General features: G+C 45.7%; 1 protein-coding gene across 1 annotated transcript in view; it reads right to left on the minus strand.

Annotated features, from left to right (window-relative positions):
* Positions 1–1,857: 1,857 nt before the first annotated feature.
* The window catches only part of fbxo16 (F-box protein 16), a gene marked incomplete at both ends in the record, with an annotated part of 35,378 nt that continues 18,118 nt past the window's right edge, over positions 1,858–19,117 (minus strand). Inside the window, one exon of the mRNA XM_084484266.1 lies at positions 1,858–1,895. Within this exon, the coding sequence (XP_084340392.1) occupies positions 1,858–1,895 (38 nt within the window). The remainder of the gene's footprint in view (positions 1,896–19,117) is intronic.

Below are 19,117 nucleotides of genomic sequence, written 5' to 3' on the forward strand. Positions count from 1 at the left end.
CCTCTAGATTTAAAACAACAACAAAAAAAATGTATGCTGATTTCAATCATAGGCTGATATGGCATCGAGAGAGCCTTGTGCAGTTTCTAATCAGATCATAGAGCCCTTTAAAAATGACCTACCCTTATTACTGATTATCCGAGTCCGTTGACATCCTTATAATCAGGGCATTATATAATACAAACGGTGATAAAACTACTGGGAGTGAGTGGATGTTCTTTAGGGCAAGTGACAAGCAGAATATTCCTTCATGATACAAGAAGATGAGATTCCTAGAATGAAAGCAATTCATAATGATGAGGGATGTTTATGGTATGGTCGAATGAGACTGGATGAGTCTTTGCGTTATAATGTACTTATGAAGAAATGAAATGTACATGCGATATGTTTGAAGGGAAACTGACTAGTGATCTGAATTATACTGCATTACTGTCATTGTCTGATGAAGTTGGTCCTGGAAAAGCCCTGAAAGTCAACCAGTACAGATCTCAAGAAACTTCTAACAATGTACAAACATATCAAACCATGTATTATTGGCTTCATGTTGCCATAGGTTACTAATGAGTAAACATACAGATGTTTAAAGACAATTACAGTGAATTCAGATCATCAAGGAGCAGGTAGGGGTGAGGGCTTCCTGCTCATGGGCTGCAGGTAGCTTGCAACCGAACCCCCTCAGCGTAGAGATGAACTTTCTGTCACCTTCAGAGAGAAGGCGACAGGAAGTTCAACGACTTTTCAAGTCGACTACCCTCATTAACCTCGAATTGCAAATAAACACAGAAAAAACTTTAATTAGTTATTTTTTCATGTTTTCATACAAAATGGAAGTGAACAAAAAAAACAACAGGGAAATGCTGTGCAGTAAATAATTAGGACCCCGAGAACAAAAGCGTCACACTGTGCTCCTCCTACACAACGTAACGCTGGCTCTGTCACTGATGATGATGATGATGATGATGATGATGACGCCCAGAGTTAATGTGCTCCATATTTTCAGAGCGTAATTGGGTCACCACGGCAACAGAGCGGCGTCTTCGTTGCGAGTCCCAGGATGCTCAGGGTACACTGACACTTTTATTTGGCCATAAACCGGGAGAGAGGACACGCAGGCAAAACAATGGAACAAACCGTTGCTTCACCACGATGGTCCTATGGTATTAGGGGAGGGGGGAGGAGGTGGAGAGAGGTGGAGAGGAGGAGGAAGAGGTGAGAGTAGCTTCTTAATTCGGGAGTGCTCATAAACATGAAATCTGCCCTCTGCTGTATGCTAAGGTTGTGTTGCGTATGCTGCTCTCCGTGTCTGACAGGAACAACAGCCTGATTTTTCTACCAAACACATTTTCACACAAGGCAATGACTGGAACAACTGTAGTAAATAATATAGGCAGTTGAGCAGCTGTGATGAGCTTAACAGTTTATGGAATTTATGAGTCTTGTTTATGTAGCTTCAACATCCCTCGATTGTAATCTAAGCCTTCTAGCCAGATGCTAGTCTTAGTTTCTACAGATAGCAACCAGCTAGCCAGATAATAGTCTAAGTGCGTCAGATAGTAAACTGCTAGCCAGTTAATAGTGCTACCCTTTGCACAACACATAGCACACTGCCAGTCTGATGCTAGTGTTAGCACTACACACAACCCGTACCAAGCTGTTATCCAGATGCTTCTCTTAAGCCTAAAGCAAATGGCTGTGCTGGGACATTTGAATTTTCGCATCTTAAATTTGACTTGAGTCTGAATCCAAGCAATCACTTGAATACAGCCCACTACCTTTGCGTGCTTTGCTCCGCTATAACAACGAGATTCAGTGTATTTTTCAGATGGTGTCGCGCTGCCCAAACTCTGGGCTTCAAAGCTACTCCCACACCACATCCTCATCTCTAGCCTCCCCAGCTGCACGGCACGGGCCACAATCACAGCTCAACCCCCATTACGCCTTTATCGCGCGTTTGATTTTGAGAGCCGGGTCTGATTGGCCCTCTCCTCTCTGTCTGGGGCCTGCTCCATGGATCAGTTCAGGTTGAGCACCTGTGAGATATGACTCCTCTCATCTCTCCCGCTCTCTCTGTCCCCGACCTCCGGGCCCTTGAAGCCGCTCATATTTTTTCATTACGCGAGCCGTGACCCGCGACACATTGAGAAACAGTGTCTGTGTTTAAAGCAACGGGATATAGCAAATATTCCCGCGGCAGATTGATACGGGGGAAGATTCACCGGACTTCTGGATCTGCCTACCCATTACTTCACCTCTCTCTCCCTCTCCCTCTCCCTCTCTCTCTCTCTCTCCCCCAGCCCCCCTCCTGCGCTGGCATTGTCAATTTCTGAAGCAATCCAATATTCCCCGGCTATGGATATTTTATCTGTGGCCTCGGAAAATAAATAAATAAATAAAGCTGCAAGCGGGTGTCATATAGGGCAGACGGAGTTTGGGAGACACAGCGAAGATGGATTAAGTCATGCGTTAAATTGCTTCTTTGTGGGAATGAATAAATACATTTGAGGAACTAATTCCTTGAATGTGTGCCAGCCCATGCGTGTGTATTAGTGTGTGTGTGTGTGTGTGTGTGTGTGTGTGTGTGTGTGTGTGTGTGTGTGTGTGTGTGTGTGTGTGTGTGTGTGCCTGTGTGTGTGTGTGATGGTTGCATAACAAGGTGTCGAATAGCTCTTTCTTCCGTCCTACTCTGTTTTGGTCCTACTTTCTCTGATATTCAGAGGTTTTTATTTATTTATTTTGTGCTTGCTTGCTTTCTTATTAACTTTTAACTGCTTGGTTTCTGCTTAGTGCTGTGGTACTGCTCATTTCGGTTCGGTTGCATTACAATTACACAAACAGTTTTCTGTCATTCTGTTCTTTTCTTTTCTTTTGTTCTCATAAAAACAACACAGCTAGCAAACCAACAACAACAAGCTAAATAAAGAATAAAGAAGGTTTATTTTGGTTTGGTTGTTTATTCTTCCTCATCTTTTATAGATAGAAGTCCTTACAGCTCAGAAATGTCACCATGCATTCGACAGAGTGGACCTATTAAATGATTCAGGGGGAACGCTTAAATAGAGGGTTAGAACACGTTAAATAGAACACAAAATAATTTTTCACATAACAAACACTGTGTAGAGTGAGAAAACATTAATCCACCTTAAATTGGTCACTTGAAAACCCACAATAAAATCAGAAGTGTGCAGCTTGGACAACTTGGCTTTCTATTTTAGCTATTTAATTCTCAAAGACGTATCTATAAACCTCTTGTTTGATCATCTTTGTTTTCTTTTAATCACTTACTCTGATTTTTTCACCCGTTTTCTTTCATTGTTGTTGGTTCAGTACATTTGTCAACCAACAGTGCTTCTTTTACATGTGCTATATTAATAACATGAACATCTAACTCATCGACAACAAACAGTAACAAACTAAACAGCACTCTTTTGATTCTGTTCATGTATTTGTTGTCCTACACTTTCACACTGATAGTTTTTCTGATTCATTCATTTTAATTAGATGCTGTTATCCGAAATAGCAGGTACGGGTTAGGAATCTTAGACATTGGGGATCAAACCCCCAACCTCTCAACTGGAGGATGTATAATGAGATGTTTCAATTAGAAAAATTTGCAATTTTGTTGTTTGTACTCACTGGCAAATGCGCTATACTATCTATTAGGGGTGTAACAAAAACCGATTTGAATCGGAAAATCGATTTTGATTTAAAAGATGCAAATCTATGAATCGAACTGAATCGAATCGTTCCATTTTAAAAAATGTATCGTTCCTGAATCGTATCGTACCCCATGTATCGAGATATGCATTGAATCGTCTTTTATTGGAGAGATGCACACCCCTACTATCTATACTATACTATACTATATATATATATATATATATATATATATATATATATATATATATATATATATATATATATATATATACTTATTATGGTGTAGATTTACTTAGTATTGTAGATTAAGTATAACAAAAAAATTAAAAGACAAATATACATTTAGGTTTAGTCCTTGTGAAAGGGAGATGGGAGCAGAAATTATTGTGGTTGTGTCTTCGTGAAATTTGATGTTGTGGATTCCTTGGAAACCTGTTCTTCAAGAATAATCACAATGATATCACATACACACACACACACACACACACACACATCACCACACATAAACACACCTGACACATATAAACACACGGAGACATTAATACCCATATACACACACAATTATACAAACACACATTTACAGCCCATTTGATTGTTTGTTTTACCAGGAGGTGGAAAATACACACTACTTACCCTGCTCAGAGTACGTATCCGAAGGTTACTCGGGTTCCGCGGGTGATTAGGGGGCGGAGACTCGTTCGGCTGTCGTGTAATGACATCGCCGGGTCAGTTGGTTATCTGGTGCCACGGCCCGTTCCTAACGACATCAGCAGGAGTCCCCAGGTCTCCATTAGTGGCAACCACGTCCATCACTGAACAACTCAAAGCTAATCCACAGCTCCTCTCCATTGTTGTCATTTAACCACGGTCGTTGACCCCTTTTAGCTCTAATGGAGCGTCGCAATGCATTAGGCCGTCTGTTTGTTAACGTTAGCTTCTCTGATGCTAGGACGCTACCGATGCTAATTTGGTTACAGAGGGGACCGCTGTTGACATGTGACCTTGTGTGCCGTTCTGATTCGGGAGTCCCGGCTGTCTCACCGACTGGCTTTCTGTTTGTGTGTGTGTGTGTGTGTGTGTGTGTGTGTGTGTGTGTGTGTGTGTGTGTGTGTGTGTGTGTGTGTGTGTGTGAGTTTTGTCAGGAGGTTGTAAACACAGGGCAACTCATATTTATACACACACAGAAAAACATTGAGATACAGGAGGAAAAAACATCAGCGCACATACACTTAGAAACACACTTTTAGAGAGGCACACGAAAACACACATCTGTACGCACACACATAGAAACACACATTTTTACAGATATACTGCACATTCTAATGCACACATTGACATTTATTCACACACACACATTTTATGTTTCCATGCCTACTGGAGAACGTGTCTTCGGAGAAGAAGGTTTCAACGGCAGGTGTATGTGTGTGTGTGTGTGTGGCGAATAACATTTTTAAAAGCAGGTGACCTTTTCTAGCAGGGGGCACGGTCTCCAAACCAACAACACCCCGCTGTCTCCCACCTGCAGCGGTTCGCACCTACTGAGTGACCCAGCTCCTTTAGATCACCTTGGAGGTCTGGCCCCCGTTACTTCTATGGTTCAGCTCCCCAGAAATGGAAACATTTCTTAAATCCCTCAGTGTAGTGGCTAAGGCATTGGACTCTCTGCCGAAAGACATGGGTTCAATCTAACCTGTGTCCTGCCTAGGCTGTAGGCATCCTGGAGCAAGATGTATGTCTTCCTCTCAGATTCAGCAGTCCCACTAGTTTATAGCAGATGCAGGGGAAGACGGCACAGAGCCTGGGCCGGAACCAACAACTGAAGGGGCGGAGTCACACCTCATCCTCATCCTCATCGTCGTCCGCTTATCCGGGGTCGGGTCGCGGGGGCAGCAGCTCAAGCAGGGGGCCCCAGACTTCCCTTTCCCGGGCCACATTGACCAGCTCTGACGGGGGGATCCCGAGGCGTTCCCAGGCCAGTGTTGAGATATAATCTCTCCACCTAGTCCTGGGTCTTCCCCGGGGTCTCCTCCCCACTGGTCGTGCCTGGAACACCTCCCAAGGGAGGCGTCCAGTGGGCATCCTTACCAGATGCCCGAACCACCTCAACTGACTCCTTTCTAAGCAAAGGAGCAGCGGCTCTAATCCGAGTTCCTCCCGGATGACTGAACTTCTCACCCTATCCCTAAGGGAGAAGCCAGCCACCCTCCTGAGAAAACTCATCTCGGCCGCTTGTATCCGCGATCTCGTCCTTTCGGTCATCACCCACCCCTCATGACCATAGGTGAGGGTAGGAACGAAGATCGACCGGTAGATCGAGAGCTTTGCCTTGCGGCTCAGCTCTCTTTTCGTCACAACAGTGCGGTACAGCGAACGCAATACCGCCCCCGCTGCTCCGATTCTCCGGCCAATCTCACGCTCCATCGTACCCTCACTCGCGAACAAGACCCCGAGGTACTTAAACTCCTTCACTTGGGCTAAGGACTCATTTCCTACCCGGAGAGGGCAATCCACCGGTTTCCTGCTAAGAGTCATGGCCTCAGATTTAGTGGTGCTGATCTTCATCCCAGCCGCTTCACACTCGGCAGCCAGCCGATCCAGTGAGTGCTGAAGGTCACAGGCCGATGATGCCATTAGGACCACATCATCTGCAAAGAGCAGTAATGCGATCCTCAGATCACCGAACTGCAACCCCTCCCCACCACGACTACGCCTCGATATCCTGTCCATGAATATCACAAACAGGATTGGTGACAAGGCGCAGCCCTGGCGGAGGCCAACACCCACCGGGAACAGAACTGATTGGCTGCCGAGAACGCGGACACAGCTCTCGCTTTGGGAGTACAGAGATTGGATGGCCCTGAGGAGTGAACCCCTTACCCCGTACTCCCGCAGCACCTCCCACAGTTTCTCCCGGGGGACCCGGTCATATGCCTTCTCCAAATCCACAAAACACATGTAGACCGGATGGGCATACTCCCAGGCCCCCTCCAGGATCCTTGCGAGAGTGAAGAGCTGATCCGTAGTTCCACGTCCAGGGCGGAAACCGCATTGTTCCTCTTCAATCTGAGGTTCGACAATCGGCCGAACCCTCCTTTCCAGCACCTTAGAGTAGACTTTCCCAGGGAGGCTGAGAAGTGTGATACCCCGGTAATTGGCACACACTCTCCGGTCCCCCTTTTTGAACAGGGGAACCACCACCCCGGTTTGCCACTCCTTTGGCACTGTACCAGACTCCCACACAATGTTGAATAGGCGTGTCAGCCAAGACAGCCCCTCAACACCCAGAGCCTTTAGCATTTCTGGCTGGATCTCATCAATCCCTGGGGCTTTGCCACTGCGGAGATGTTTAACTACCTCAGTGACTTCCACCAGGGAAATTGACGATGAACCACCATCAACCTCGAGCTCTGCCTCCAACATAGAGGACGTGTTAGTCGGATTCAGGAGTTCCTCAAAGTGTTCCTTCCAACGTTCGACTACCTCCTCAGTCGAGGTCAACAGAGTCCCACCCTTACTGTACACAGCTTGGATGTTTCCCCGTTTCCCCCTTCTGAGGTGTCGGATGGTCTTCCAGAAACACTTTGGTGCCGACCGAAAGTCCTTCTCCATGTCCTCTCCGAACTTCTCCCACACCCGCTGCTTAGCCTCCGACACGGCAGCGGCTGCAGCCCTTCGAGCCCGCCGGTACCCTGCAACTGCGTCAGGAGTCCTCCGGGATAACATACCCCGGAAGGCCTCCTTCTTCAGTCGGACGGCTTCCCTGACCACCGGTGTCCACCACGGTGTCCGAGGGTTACCGCCCCTTGAGGAACCTAAGACCCTGAGGCCACAGCTCACCACCGCAGCTTCAGCAATGGAGGCTTTGAACACCGCCCACTCTGGCTCAATGCCCCCAACCTCCACAGGGATGCTAGAAAAGCTCCGCCGGAGGTGTGAGTTGAAGATCTCTAGGACGGGAGCCTCCTCCAGACGTTCCCAATTCACCCGCACTACCCGTTTGGGCTTACCAGGTCTGTCCAGACTCTTCCCCCATTCCCTGATCCAACTCACCACCAGATGGTGGTCGGTTGACAGTTCCGCCCCTCTCTTCACCCGAGTGTCCAAAACATACGGCCTCAGATCAGATGACACGATCACGAAATCGATCATCGATCTTCGGCCTAGGGTACTCTGGTACCAGGTACACTTATGAGCACCCTTATGTTCGAACATGGTGTTCGTTATGGACAATCCATGGCTAGCACAGAAGTCCAGTAACAAACGACCACTCGGGTTTAGATCAGGGAGGCCGTTCCTCCCCACCACGCCTCTCCAGGTGTCTCCATCGTTGCCCACGTGGGCGTTGAAGTCTCCCAGCAGAACTACGGAGTCCCCTACCGGAGCCCCATACAGGACTCCATTCAGGGTCTCCAAGAAGGCCGAGTACTCTGAACTGCTGTTCGGTGCATATGCACAAACAACAGTCAGAGTTTTCCCCCCCACCACCCTTAGGCGTAGGGAGGCGACCCTCTCATCCACCGGGGTAAACTCCAACACCGCGGCACTCAGCCGGGGGTTATGTGTGGGGAGTGTGGGGAGTATCCCCACACCCGCCCGGCGCCTCACGCCCTGGGCAACTCCAGAGAAGAATAGAGTCCAACCCCTATCCAGGAGTACGGTACCAGAGCTGAGACTGTGCGTAGAGGTGAGCCCCACCAGATCTAACTGGTAGCGCTCCACCTCCCTCACAAGCTCCGGTTCCTTTCCCCACAGTGAGGTAACGTTCCACGTCCCCAGAGCCAGCTTCTGCCGCTCGGGTCTGGTCCGTCGGGACCCCTGCCTTTCACTGCCACCCATGTGGCAGCGCACCCGACCCCAGCGGGTCTCCCTGCAGGTGGTGGGCCCACAGGGCGAAGAGGGGGGGGGTGCCACGTAGCTTGTTCGGGCTGTGCCCGGCCGGGCTCCGTGGCAAACCCGGCCACCAGGCGCTCGCCGGCGAGCCCCTCGTCTGGGCCTGGCTCCAGACGGGGGCCCCGGGCTTCCTCCGGGAATGCGGAGTCACACATTTTTTCCTATTCCATATATATTCTACCAAAGAAAATTAAATTGCAGGAGTGGGTGATGTCTTCAGGAGGGGATTTTAATTGTAATTAGACGTGGCCAGTCTTAACTAATTTGATTTAAAATCAATACACACTTTTTAACAGTTAACTAAAGCTGTCCAAGTCTGTCAATTACGTTCAGACAGATCTCGGCCTTAAGCAACATGATTGGTCGAAACAATTATGAAGCGAAAGAAAGCGAAATACCCCATTCTGTCAGATTAGAGCTAGCCTGCCATCAGATGTGAGATGTCAATCTAAAGTGAGACTAATTACTCCATAATGGTTTATACCGGAATGAACTGTTAGTCAATTTGTATAAAAGATCCTAGTGTAAAACTTCTCACATGCCCACATAGAATAAGTAGAAGTGGCTTTTATAGTCCCTGAATTTCCGGCACGAATAGTTCTTTCATTTTCATTTATTTTAATTTAACCTTTATTTATACTCGAAAGATCAATTGAGGGGTAACCCTCATTTGCAATGATGTCAAGTCAGCAAAAACAACATGCAATGCAAATACATCAAATATAAAACAACTGATAAAGAGAAAAAGCTGTTAAAAGTGTTAAAAGCTTTTGTTGGTGGAGGCTCCTGCAACTGACTCCTCGCTCAAAACAACACGTCTAAAAACTAACTGCCACACATGCCTCTGTAAACCTCTCCAGTTCTAAACCCATTTACCTTTTTCTTTTTTCACATTTTCATTTAGAAATTTAATTGCTAAGTCACTTCATATCAAAAAAGAAAAAACGCATTCATCGAAATTGAATAGTAAAAGGTGTGCTGTCACAGATTTGCTGTCTGCGATTAAAGGGTGTCAACCGCCGTTTCTGCAGGAGAAAATACGATCCGAGTGACTGCTCAGGTTTGAGAAAACGGACACATAGGAGGTAGTGAGAGGGGCGCTGTCAATCACTGTAAAAGCCCACAGAAATCTACCACTCTGGAAAAGCATTAATTTCCAGAGGTGAAAAAGTGATTTTGGAGTTTACTTTCCTTTAACAAAGTACATTTTATTCCATCTTTGACATAGAGTGTGGGATGGGTTGGCCTGGTTTTCCTAGTCTCTTTTTTAACAGAGTCTGCCCTTTTGCCCTAAGCAGTCGATTTGAAGCCATGTCTGACAACAACTTCAGCCAATCAGATAAATGTAAATGTCACCAACAGAGCACACACGATACAGCTCTTTTCAAACAACTGAAGCTATGAATGGCTGCGATTGGCCCGACCCGGGGCCAGGTCTGCTGGGAATCTGTCCCCCCAGGAGAGGGGCCAGACGCAGAGCAAATACAGCATGAGCTCGTACATTTGCCTGGCTCCCAGGCAAGTCACAACACATATTTTTCCAACACTGATGCTATGGTTGCATTGAAAAACACCTTCCAGAGCTAACCCCCAAAAGAGGAAATGCGGTCTCTACAGCAGTGCTCCTAAACCTTTCCAAACCACTGCACCCCTTTACAGGGATTTATTTTCTAATACCCCCCAACCACACAAACACAAAGAAATATACGCAAAACACCTGTTTGAATGGTGAATGAACCATTTGTGCGTCTACTGTCCACATCCTCTCATCAAGGCGCTCCGATAACAGATAGCTGCAGGATTGCACATAGACTTATATATATATATATTTTTTATATTTTATCTTATATTTTTAGTGAAGCTAGAATCAAATTCTCAGAAGAATCTAAATGAGCCGAGAGAGACTACGGCACCTTGCCTGCATTATCACCCGCCCCCTTGATCAACGGTAGTCTCTGATTGGTCCGTCCTTCGGCCGGTGGATCTGAGAGCAACAGGCGAGGATGAATCCAAGACTTTGTACAAGGAAGTAATCATTTCCGTGCGAGGGCTTGCCGGGCTAGGGATAGCTGGCCTGAAGCTGGAAGCGGAGGTTTCATTTGGAACGGATGAGGTTAAAGCTGTTTAACAAGATTGTCTGAGAGCTTAGCAGCACTCCATTGTTCGACACAAGGATGAGTTTCCTCCCAGGGTTTGTTGGGCAGTAAGTTCCGCGAAATGGAAACGGATCGGATCACGTCCAAGGATTCATTGTAGTACACTACGGAGTTATGTTACAACCGCAATACACAGTGCTTAACAAGGAAAAATGACGCAATAAAAATAATTAAATGAGGATAAAAATAACAGTTATAAAATTGTAACCTCAAAGATACATTTGAAAGGTAGATTTAAGCCATGACGATACGCTCTTTTCCATGTTATTTTTTATTAAATCGTATCTACTTAAACCTGCACTATGTCACTTTTTCCATTAGCGGCCTCTAGTGGCTTGAGTTGTAACTACAGTTATAGCTATGTAATTTTCCGATATACACATTTCCATTGATGGATTGACTTGTTAATGAGCATGTTTTATCCTTGAGAAAACGTTGTAGTATCTTTGATGGAGTGAATAGCTGCAGTAGAACAGTGACATAGAGCAGGTTTAATATATGCATCAATGATGAAACGTTTTCAACCGTAATTATAAATCATTAACCCCCCAACCCATGAAATTCTTTCTCTCTTCCTTATGAGAAGAGGAATGTGTGGAGGGCTTTGCTCACTAATGTAGGTGCTTGCCGTCAAGATCAATTATACATTTACCTTGATTATCGTATTTATTAAAACATGGATGAGCATGGATGGCAAATGTTTGATACGCAATTATCCTATTACACACAGGCAATTTCTCTTCCCTTCATATGGGTCTAGCAGGAAGCTTGTTGTGATTAACGTTTAAAAGAGTGTGCGGGGGACAGAGAGAGAGAGAGAATGGTATCACTTATCATTAAAAACAAATCCCTCCTCCGACATAGCGGTCTGCATTCGAGTGTGAAAGCAGCATCGCTCCCTGCCTGTCAGTGCGTTTACATGACACTCAAGAAAGTCGAATTATTGGGTTACGCCCGTATTCCACCGGGGACGTAAGCACCGCGGAACGGCTGCGCCGCGGTCACCGCTGCTGATCGCTGCCACTCTAATCAATGAAACCATCCCCACCGGGCACGCCGCGGCGCGTCTCAGCAGCGTCCCAGGAGCGCCGCACCGCACCGCAGCGCTATCTTTACGCAGCACTTCTATTTTGACGCGAGCCGCTGCTGAACCGCGTCAATTTCCACAGAGCAGATCGAGCCGGGCAGGAAGTGAAATAATAAAAGCCATAGAGCATCCGGTCAATTTTCAAAATAAAACACAATACTCCGCTCATGTAGTCTATACAACTTCACATCAACATTATGTCATGACCGGTGGCACCAGGTCAGCAGTCAATCAATCAAAGGGTCTCAGAGGGTTGGCAACATGGACGACGAGAGACTTATTATCGAAGTGGAGCAACATAAATTAATTTACGAAATCAATCATCCTTTTTATAAAGACAATGTGAGAAAGGATTTCCTTTATCCACACAGTTAAAACGTTCAGGATTATCGCGTGATCTCGTGATCTCGCATGAATACGGCTGGCTCGCAAGGCAGCGCGCGCTGCCGTTACGCGCCCGGTGGGGATTGACGCAGGGCACAGGACGCAGCCGTTCCGCGGCGCAGCCGTTCCGCGGCGCTTACGTCCCCGGTGGAATACGGGCGTTAGTCCAACTATGATTGGATTACTAAAATGCATGTATACACCTTAGTCAAGCTAAAATCGGGTTTCTCATAGTCGATTTAAGACCCCTAGATAATTTGATTCATAGTCGAGTTAAGCGTGCATGTACGGAATGGGATTGGATTATGCATTGAATTGCGTTCTGCGCATGCTTGAGATCTTTACCCGGGGCCGTGAGCCGGAAGTAGAAGGAGACGATAGTCGTGTTGTTGTCACCGTCGGAAAACGAGAAACGGCGATTTATTTAAAAAGGTGGTACAGAAGATGGAGGAAGCCGGTGAATGTAGTTACCCCCTTGTGTCCCGGCCGCGGAAGCGCGCATGGCATGCATTCATTAAATGTGGAAGCACACAGACACTACGCTTTGATTTCACCCAAGGCTGAATTAAAAGTACATGTTTTTATAAATGTTTCTCATCAACGAGGTTGTAAAATAACTACAAACTTTATTCATTCATTGCGCCGCGGCCGAACTGACGGGGGTATTCTCTGATATTATGAATCACAGACTGCGTCATGTTCTCCAACTCTCAGGTACTTCCACAACAAGTAAAGGTTTATCTCGCCCATGGGGAAAAAAAGGAATTGGGGGAAATTAACTTTGGCTTTGACTCTCTGGAGTCCAGATTAAAACGAACATGGAGGAGAAAGCGATGTTTCAGCAGACAGCTGTCAGTTCACTTCGGGTCCATATAATTTCTCCGACACTCCATTGTTCCGACGTATGCGGACTCCTCCAGCTGTTCTGCCGGTGGAGGAGTCCGCATACGACCGAGAGGTCAGAAGGAACAATGGAGCGTCTGAGAAATTATATGCAGTGGCAGTTTTAGGAACGGGCGAAGCGGGCAGCCGCCCGGGGCAGCATTATTTCATGACACATGGGGGGCGACACGAGCAAAAAAAAATCATCCACACCGCAAAGCGGTTTTCTATAATCTTTCATATCACTGTGTGGGGAATTGGCATATTGGCGCCCCCTCTGGCTGCAAGCGCCCCTGCTTGCTGAGAAGGTGCCATCACAGAAGCTGTGTGAGAAGGGGAAAGGGGAGGGGGCGCGGGGGACAGTTCACCTCTGCGTCTCCCAAATGGAACAGACAAGGGGGGGAACGGGGGATCCACTGTTAGTGCAGATTGAAATCCTTATTGAAGCCTGCAGGGTTATGTGATAAACATACGGAGGAACGCGATCGCTGAGCTGCCCGGCCCCAACATTGCATGAAACGTTAAACTCAACTGGAATCGCCGCCCACCACCATCATCCAAAATGTGATGTCAACAGACCAAAATAGTATATAATATAGATAGTTATTGTGACAATCACATTATTAAAAATAGACTTGGAGCAATGATTTACTAACTATTTTTTTGGGAGCATGCTTTTGCAAGTTCGCCGCCCCACCTGCCCATATGGATGGCACGCGCCTGGTATAGAGCAATACTCTAATGAAATTAGTGGGCTAAAGTCAGTCACACCTTGAATTTCTTGCAATTGAGAAAAGTTTATCTTTCACTCATATTGTTATGATTGTTTCTAATCGCTATCTGACCTTTTTAGAGTCTGCTCTCATTGGGGCAGGGCAGAACCTGATCTTAAGACACCTCGAGCCCCCTTATAGAGTCACTCAGCTGATCTTTTTATTATTAACGTTCATAGCAATGTTTACAGGAGTGGACAGGGCCTAGCTTATGATGAGCTTAGCTGCCGTTTTCTTAAGCTTATAATGATTTATGCAGATGTAATCAGCATATAATTTGAGCTGTTTACATTTTGGATTATATTTTGTTTACTAGTAATTAGCATTAAGGATACACTTATCAGAAAATTCATTTTGCTCACGTCATCAAGGAGCAGGGCACCGTTTCTCAAACTGGGTGGAGCAGAGGCCGTGGAGCAGTGGCCACTGGCCCACACCCCAAAAATTTACCACTTAGGGCCCTATCTTGTGCCCGGCGCAATTGACCTTCTGCACCGACGCATGTGTCGTTGCTAGTTTGCACCCGGCGCAAAGCTGATTTTCCCCCGCAGCAACCAGGTGCCACTACACTTGCGCCTGGAGAGGCATGTCGGCGAAAAGCACAAATGATAGGCTACTTGGTGCTATTTTAGTGATCTAAAAAATGCGCCAATGCAATTGCGCCACTGACCGAAAAATACCTGGTCTATAGCGGATAGCGCAGTTGTTGTTGCTATTTTGACGTGCCATGGCAGGTCGGAACTACAACATAGCCTACTCTTACACACACATAGGCTATACACAGCACAAACATGCAAACTATTAACCTGATTTAAATATTATGATCTCAAAGATTATTCATATTCATATTCAGTGTGAAACTGCATAGAAATAGCGTGTGGATTGTGGAAACAGTTTTTTCAATAGGGCTGCATGAATGAACATGAATGAAGTATAGTAGGCTAGCCTAGTCCTAACTAGACCTTCGTACTCATTTCATTCATACCGATGGTCTAGAACTGCTATAGAGACAAACGATTGCTCACTTGAAGGCGGATGCTGTTGAAGTTTAAAACCTATTGACTCTGCCCAGTGCCACTCCGGATCTGTCTTAACCAATCGCTAACGTTTGGTCGTGACGTATTTCATGCTTAGCAAACTCCTTCACCACTAACGGAGCCAGCTGGAAAATTAAACTTTTCCAGAATCCTGTGGGAAGAAGCGCCACAACATCTTGACCACCAACAAAACTAAGCAAAGCCTGTTCCTGCTCCGGCTTTCATTTATCTATATTCGGCAGTTTCCACAACAGACCGAATAGCTTCGTTATCTTTCTCCATGGTCTTCCTGCTGCTTCCTGGTATTCGTTTAACTACAACTGAAACTCGCACACGACCTGTACGTCACTGTTCTCAGGCCGCGCCTCCTGTTCGCTGATTGGAGGGACAAACTTGAGGGAAAATAAATCGTTCATACCCTACACCCAGACCCGAAGTACTGAAGGGAAATGAAAATTGAGCGGAAGTACGGAGGTGGGCGGAACCAGGCTAATAGTAGGCTATGGCATGCGTTAAAATAATAATAATAACAATAATACATTCGAGCAAAGTATATTCCAGGCTTCCAAAACAAAATCTTGTTTTAGGGTAGGCCTAAATGGTCGGTTAAATTATTTGGGAATGTAACATATTTCAGCCATAATATTCTCCCATAGCCACAGTACTGAGTAAACATAACATAAGCTGTAAGACTTGCGCATAGCCACAACCAGGCAGCAGCTGATCATACATAGATGAAGGGGGCGGGCTTTTAAAGCCACAGAACACGCCCACCTCTACCTGCCTATTTAACTCGGACTCCGCCATTTTAGAATCAGAATCTCTTGGGCGGCGTATCGATTAGATGTAAAGCTTAGAGACGCTCCGCGCGTGTTATATACCATTCCTCTCCTTTTGTTTCATAGACGATAGACAATAGACCAACCACCTTAACCCAATAAAGTGAGTTAAATCCTGTCTCGGCGGCCTTTCCTGGACTAAAATATCATAACAGGAAAGAACAGCTGATATGTCCGTATGACCGTACAGCAAATATGGTCTTGACACAGACATCGTGTACAAGCCCATTACTTTTAGGATTGATGAGTATTTGATCATGAGAAAACATAGTTTTACTGCGAGTGAGTGTTTAAAAGAATGAATGAATGTGGGTGATGCTTGGCACGTGTGTGTGTGCGCCATCTGTTTAAACACACGCAAACTAAACACGTAACGCATAATACAGTCCATGGCGATGTATATTAACGGGGGGACACATGCATATTATGAACAAGTCGATAACGATAATGTATATAATACTGGTAACAAACGATATTTGTTAATGTATTGGCGCATATAATTAAATAGACCCACAGTTGCGGCCATCGAGGACAGCGTCCGCATATCAAAGGCTATATGTGTTAAGTTGTCTTTGCCGCAATTTACATGACGAATCAGTGTTTCTGAAGTTGGAGAAGAAAACGCTATTCTATGTGTGAATTATGCCTATTATTTGGCCATAAACTGAGCCATTTGAAGTTTGAAATTCATGTGGTCATGCATCTGTCTCAGCGGAGACTGCAAACGCGCTGTCAAAATATATACTCGCCAAGTCAAATGTGCTGGGTCTTAAAGGGGATGGCAGGTGGAACTCTCATTGGTTTATTGCATGTTACGCCCAAAACACACCTACAGGTTTCAGCCCAACCCTTTTTAGATTTGTGCCGGGCACAAAGCTCATTTATGTCGCCGTCATAAAAGCAACAGCGCCGTAGAACCGCCCACAAAGTACTTTGACTTTGCGCCTTGACATCTGCATTTTAGACCGTCTAACTAGGGCCCTTAATGCGATTGTTGACTGTTTTAACCTGCACATCACCTTCCGTGATGTGTGCCCAATGCCCATTACTCATGGAGCCATCATACCATGGGATTTGCAACAACTAATCACATGTCACACTCCTCACAATCACTGATTAAAAACTACCACTTAATTATGACTGATTAATGTTAATTTGGCAATTCAAGTTATTTATGTATTCCGGCTTATTTACGTTGCTCTACCGGGGCCCTGGCATGAAACAGTTTTGGGTGAGAGCCTCTTGCTCAACTTCGTTATATGTGCTCCACAGGAAGATTCACAGGGGCTGGTTTTTTGTACATTAAAGCAATCATACTACAAAGAATGATATCACCATTTTATAAGCAAAAGGGGTGAGTAGAAGCGAGTGTTCAGAGAATCGAAGCCCAGCGATTTCTTTTTAAACCGGGACGGAGCCATCTGATGCAAGCTGTCTGGTGGCTGTGGAGCTCCTTCCACAGTATTGCGGCGGCGTTACCACCCCGATTGGAAACACGATACCGTGAAGGAAACAGAGAATTGTGGATCTGTTTATACCTGCTCAGGGAGCCTCAGAGGTTCCAGAATCTATTCCTGAACTCCGATGGCCCCCCAAGGCCTCAAGAGACTCAGACCGGTAGGCCAGAACCACGGCAGACTCAACGCAACACCACGGGGAGAGCATTTTAAAAACCCACATAAACAACAATGCGTACCTCTGATGTGTACCGCTCTTCCGCATGTTGTCTCCTCAAAAAAAGTCCCATCTTTTAGGGTGTACAGAGTGTCCCGTCTGATTTAAATAATCAACAAAGAAGGCTTTGATATGCTAAGTCGCGTGTTGTGCTCCTCGTCAGATCTTTAGTGAAACTGGAACCCCGCGTCGACCCGTTCTTTGCGGAGGGTTTTGTACACGGGAGTACTTCATGTATCTCATTTGGACCTGTAACTCTTCGTCTCACCTGCCCCGCCCCCACCGTCTTCCTCGTACGTATAAATATATGTAGATATGACATTAAGGGACGCCCACGGGGGTTTATGCAAAGATCACTCATAATTACGACCGCTGAAAGATAATTAGATGACAAAGAAAATGGATGCCATCTTCCCCGTTACTCTGAAGAAGCCGAGGAGTAAGGGCTGCTAACTGCCGCAGATACATATGCGCACACACACACACACACTGATACGCACACACACACACACACACTCACAGACCTTTTAATGAAGCTTTAGGTGTATTACTTTGGAGGATCTATTCAGGTTGTTTTGTCTCCAATCGTTTCTTTTCCCCTCCTACGCCCACGTTTTCTCATTATCTTTTTGTCTTGTTTGTCAACACAATCATTTACAGCGCATACAATACACACCTTACTGTCCTCCGCCTACATTCAAATCTAATATCCCAACATTGCGCAAGTGATGAACCACCTCACTCACCATGTTAGATTCGGAGCCCATTTTGTCTGATTATCCTTGTCACAATCGAAAGTGAAATCTGATTAAAGATACAAAAAGAACGTAATAAGAGAGTAGATGGTAATTATTTTTTCCGACAGGTGAATGAACAAAGACGGATTATTCAATGATATGTTTGCACACATTTCTCACATTGGTTACACAAAAAGAATAACAACTCAACATAACATCTTTCCTCCTTGAACGGGAAAAGCAAGGCTGTAAAATACATCAAATCACAGAGAAAGAAATGCTAGTAAAATACAACAGATACAGTAAATGCAGCCTCAGAAAACCAAGTGTCTATAACAACACCGGCATTTATTTCAAGAGCCACTTATAATTGAAGTGCACCAAAGTCTTTGTGAAGGGAATCTGTCTCCCGATGTTAGTTTCAGAAAGGTAAGGGGGTGGGGGGGGGGGATTGCATTTGGATCCAATACCGGATTCCACACAATTAATGGTTTTAATCTGCTCTGCTCGCCCACTAAAGGTTAAAGCCAGGCGATACATCAGCCTGCTCCCTGCTGATTGGCTGATGGTTAATTACTTGGCTGGTGGGTTGATGTCGAGGGGGAACGTCGACATCTGTGGAAATAATCCATCATTTAGTTGTTTAATAATGTGTTTGTAATGGCTGACTGGCCACAGTGGAATTTGTTCTTAGAGTGGGAGGGAAACTACCGGTTCACCTCAGGTTCCACTGGGACGCCCAGAGTGGATCATATGTGCGTGATCATATGTGCTTGATCTTTGTGCATGACCTTGCATTTGATTTCTAATTTGTTTGTATGTGTGTGTTCGTCCGTGGCTGTGTGTTTATTTATTTATGGTATTTTTTGTACATGCTTTGGTGTGTGTGTGTGTGTGTGTGTGTGTGTGTGTGTGTGTGTGTGTGTGTGTGTGTGTGTGTGTGTGTAGTTGTGTTTGTGTTTGTGTTTGTGTGAGTGACTGTGTGTGCAGAAAAGTCATGA

Source organism: Micromesistius poutassou (assembly GCF_964030765.1).
Source record: "Micromesistius poutassou genome assembly, chromosome: 19".
Lineage (NCBI taxonomy): Eukaryota > Metazoa > Chordata > Actinopteri > Gadiformes > Gadidae > Micromesistius > Micromesistius poutassou.